Raw genomic sequence first — 5,000 nt, forward strand, 5'->3', positions numbered from 1 at the left:
CACAAGGCCACATGAACACTCAAACACACATACAGCAGCACACGTACACACTGACTCAAACCAGTCTTATTGGTTAGTTGGTTATTGTTAGTGTGTCTCTGACTAAGACGTTTCAAGGCACCTTTCCAGTGCAAAAAACCCTCAATGCCAGACCCAGATGCCGGCCAGGACATGTTCTTCAGGAAAACCGTCAAAAGAAAGAAAAAAAATCACAAAATTCTATGAACTGAACACTGTGGCAATTTCACAGATTTTGACAAAAAATATGAGAAATATGCTTTCTGTGATGGACCCATGGTAGTGCTTTCTCTGTGTTAAGATCCTTCTAACTTCTTTACTAAGTTCTTTACTAACAGGTTTGGGTTAGGGATTGTTTTGGTCAGGGCATCGTTTAAATTGCTATAGCTTTCTTTCTTTTCGTAACAGGATTTGGTATCTATCGCAGAACATGGCACGGTCTGAAGTACTTCCGTAACCCCATCACATAATTTTGCCAAAATTCATGAAACTGCCTCAGATTTCGTGTCCCAAGGGGCCCTGTTCATTTCACATTATTCTGTGAGATCAGGTCGCTTCAGAACTGTGTGTGTGAAAGATATGGCCAGAGAGACCGTGTGTGTGTGTGTGTATCTGCTAAGAGAGACCTTACAAATTGGTTGTCAAAATCTTTTCATTTATCGTTGACTGATGCAGCAGCTGGTTTATTCATTGGTCCGACAAGCTGTAGAAACTAAGCTTGATAGATCTAAAACGAAACTAAAACTAAAACTAAAATCAATCTGCTAGTAATCCTCAAAAATCCTTTTATTCAACAATCCGGTGTTGTACGAAAAACTTAATTTTAGCCCACATCAAACTGTAGTGGGGGGATTTCCTCCTGGGGAATGTGGGGATATAAGCCAATGCCCTGTCAACTCAACATTCCCTCCACTTGCATATGCACAGTGATTTTCGAAACCATTCTGGTGGATGAATTTCCCACTAACTGTAAATCCTGTCCGTATATTGTATTTGAAATATAGGCCTAAATATACAAGAATTCAGACACACAGAAAAAGCAATCTTGTAGGATCACAAAAAATACCCAAGAGCAGAAGAACTTTAAGGGCATGTCTAGATTTTGTGGTCTCAAACTGACTAACAGGGAGGACCTACAGTAATTATAACACTGTACACATGCCCACATGCCCACACACACACACACACACACACACACACACACACACACACACACACACACACACACACACACACACACACACACACACACACACACACACACACACACACACACACACTTGGCCTTGGGTGTAGACTAGAGTGTGTGTGGTTTGGCGTGTGTGTGTGTGTGTGTGTGTGTGTGTGTGTGTGTGTGTGTGTGTGTGTGTGTGTGTGTGTGTGTGTGTGTGTGTGTGTGTGTGTGTGTGTGTGTGTGTGTGTGTGTGTGTGTGTGTGGTTTGGTGAGGTGTCAGGGCATTTGAAAAGAGCCACTCCGTTCCAGACCAGAGAAGCTGCTACAGAGTCAACATGACCTCCATCAGCGCACACGTGGCCTCCAGCTGGCAAGGACATGACCTAGATACTGGATGCACGAGAAGGTGTGTGTGTGTGTGTGTGTGTGTGTGTGTGTGTGTGTGTGTGTGTGTGTGTGTGTGTGTGTGTGTGTGTGTGTGTGTGTGTGTGTGTGTGTGTGTGTGTGTGTGTGTGTGTGTGTGTGTTTGTGTGTGTGTGTGTGTGCGTGTGTGCACATGTGCACGTGTGGGTGTAATGTACAGTAAGTTGCAAAATTTTGACAACTGATCTGAAGATGAAAAAGAAGAAGCTGTCATGACTTTGTTTCAGACCATTTCTACAATCTGATGTCAGCTCGTCAATTCGGCATTGCAATACAAACTGATGCCAATAACACGTATTGTAAAATGTACTATAAATGAATGAAATTATTTGAAATACTATAATGTAGCGTTCAGACAGATCATGAAGTTATGTTGTAATATCCCACCATACCACAGTGCTCTTTTTTTCACTGTTTTTGATTTTAACTATCTGTAGATTCCTACAGGAGTGTAGGTTTTAAAAAAGAAAACCATTTTGTGCAGATATTGAAATGATCAAGTCTTAGGGCTTCCGCACACTGGCTCCGACAAGGTGCTGAGCACTGCTCAGCTAAAATTCGATTCCATTGTTTTTTCAAATAGGAACCACGCACACTGGCGCCGATGTCCGCGGACATTCACCGATGTCGGATAGCAATTAGAGACAAGTTCTATTTTGTCGGCGCCGCCCATTGACTTTCAATGCTATGTTCGTGTGAAATTGGGTTTGTCGGAAGCGAGAGTACGCCACAGTGCTGTCGGAGCCAGTGTGCGGCTGGCCTTAATCTGTTACTTAAGGCTCTGGGTAATGCAGTTGAGTCTTTTCAGCAAAGAGCCCGCTGGTGGGCCCATCTGCACAAGGAGGCTTCAAAGAGCACTTCCCCACGGTGTGATGGTTTGACAGATCTGGCGTGGAGAGTTTCACAACACGAGGCAGTGTATGGAAGAGTGCAAGGGAAGGCAAGCACCGTCGGCGAGTGAGTGAAGGAGAAGAGCAAGAGAGAGCGAGAGAGAGAGAGAGCAGGGTGAGGGTCGGGTCCCACCTCAGGTCGGTTGATCTTGGCAACAGCCGCTTCTTTCCGCTGAAGTAGGGCTCAAAGTCCTCCAGCTTGAGTCTGTGGGAGTAGTCGATGTAGCCAGAGATCTCCTGGCCCTGAGCGTTGCGGTCCCTGATGAAGATGATGGACTACAGGCAGCAGAAGGAGAGCAAAGAGAGGGATGTGGGGAGAGAGGGGGGGGGGTAGAGGAGGAGAGAGAGTTGAAGAGAGAGGGGGACAGAGAAAGCGGGAAAAAGAGAGAAGAGGGGGCAGAGGGAGATGTAAAGAGGGAGGGGGATAAAAAAGACAAAGAGAGACACACAACAGGGAGTTAGGAGATTTTAACAGACATAAACATAAATATCGAAGGATTTACAGAAAAAGATCAGGAGGAATGACTAAGAAGGATAGGAGAGAGAGAGAGAGAGAGAGAGAGAGAGAGAGAGAGAGAGAGAGAGAGAGAGAGAGAGAGAGAGAGAGAGAGAGAGAGAGAGAGAGCAAGTGACTGAGTAAAAGAATGAAGGAAAGAGAGACAGGTGGGAGGCACAGAAGGTGGAAACCCTGTGTAAGTCATCACTGGGGCAAGGAGCGTACTACCTTGAGAAAGTGACCATTCAGATAGATGGAGTGACAGATGGAGAGATAGATAGAGGGATGGATGGAGAGAGGAAAGAGAGGTAGCGTAGTGGAGCGATATCCATCACTCCTACTGGAGGCCAGGGAGGGATTCCCTTACAGGTGGGAGCTCAGAGCTCCCACGTACGCACGCACGCACGCACACATGCACGCAGGCACGCACGCACGCACACACACATATTCATACATTACAGGAGAAGCAGTGGTGCTGCAATTGGCTAAACAGACCAGAATTAAGTTGTAGTGTGTGTGTGTGTGTGTGTGTGTGTGTGTGTGTGTGTGTGTGTGTGTGTGTGTGTGTGTGTGTGTGTGTGTGTGTGTGTGCGTGTGTGTGTGTGTGTCAGTTTTGTGTATGCAGGTGTGTGTGAGTAGGGGAGGGGGATGGTAAATGAGGGGGTTGGGGATAGCGATTCATTTGTAGCCATGTGTGTGCTGTACTGTATGTGTGTGAGCATGCTGTGTGTGTGTGAGATTGTGTCTGTGCACATGCATGATTAGGAGTGTGCTTGCGAGTACGTTGGAACTAATTCCCCATACGTTCCCCTGGCCATTGCATGGCCTGTTTCGCCCACCATGCCATTGACAAAGGTTCACACACACACACACACACACACACACACACACACACACACACACACACACACACACACACACACACACACACACACACACACACACACACACACACACACACACACACACACACACACACACACACACACAGGGGGTGGGGGGGGGGTGCACTTTGATGTAGGCGAGGCCTCTACGTTTCCATGGGGGGCTGGTCATCGTTTAACAGATGGCCTCCACTATACACACGTGTCCATGAGGGACTCCAGATCAGACCTGTGCTGGACATGTGGGCTCCTCCAGCCTGAACCCCTGACCCTCAGGCAAGGCAAGGCAGGTTCATTTGGATAGCACATTTCATACGCATATGCAATTCAATGTGTTTCATAAAAGTAAAAAAAAGAAAGGAAACAAGAATTAGAGTCAAAGAAAATTAAAACATTAAGATAAAACATTAAATAATTACAATCAAAGAAAATAAAAAAAAGAGCTGTGAAGGGAAGGCAACTGACAACAGCTTCGCTTTGAGTCTAGATTTAAAACTATCAATAGTGGGCACAATTTTTACCTCATCTGGAAGCTGGTTCCAAAGCTTTGCAGTGTAGAAACTAAAGGCTGCTTCTCCACACTGTTTAATGCAGATCATTTGATGGAATAATAGGAATACAATAGCGATAGAATAGGGAGGCAAAAAAGATCTCCAAAGATTGTAAAGATTGATGAAAAATGCAAAGATTGCTCAAGAATATTTGTGTGTGTGTGTGTGTGTGTGTGTGTGTGTGTGTGTGTGTGTGTGTGTGTGTGTGTGTGTGTGTGTGTGTGTGTGTGTGTGTGTGTGTGTGTGTGTGTGTGTGTGTGTGTGTGTGTTTGGTGTGTGTGTGTGTGTGTGTGTGTGTGTGTGTGTGTGTGTGTGTGTGTGTGTGAGAGAGAGAGAGAAAGTGTTTTGTATAGTGTGTGCGTGTGTGTGTGTGTGTGTAGTGGGTAGTCAGTCATAGTATGGACAAATGTGAATTCACGACACATTTTGGTGACTGCTGGCAACCTGTGTGCTCAACATAATTAATGTGTCCAGTCTCCAAGCTGAATTTTGGACTTGTGACTATACTGTATCTAGACTATTGCTGTGTCTCAGGTGGTGCGCTTGAGCACTTCAGCCACTATG

At 45.6% G+C, this 5,000-nt stretch overlaps 1 protein-coding gene across 1 annotated transcript in view; it reads right to left on the minus strand.

Annotated features, from left to right (window-relative positions):
* cfap299 (cilia and flagella associated protein 299) overlaps positions 1-5,000 on the minus strand; it is a 144,681-nt gene that overhangs the window by 18,659 nt on the left and 121,022 nt on the right. Inside the window, exon 4 of the mRNA XM_063194603.1 lies at positions 2,639-2,781. Within this exon, the coding sequence (XP_063050673.1) occupies positions 2,639-2,781 (143 nt within the window). The remainder of the gene's footprint in view (positions 1-2,638; positions 2,782-5,000) is intronic.

This window comes from Engraulis encrasicolus, chromosome 3 (genome assembly GCF_034702125.1).
Source record: "Engraulis encrasicolus isolate BLACKSEA-1 chromosome 3, IST_EnEncr_1.0, whole genome shotgun sequence".
Classification (NCBI taxonomy): domain Eukaryota; kingdom Metazoa; phylum Chordata; class Actinopteri; order Clupeiformes; family Engraulidae; genus Engraulis; species Engraulis encrasicolus.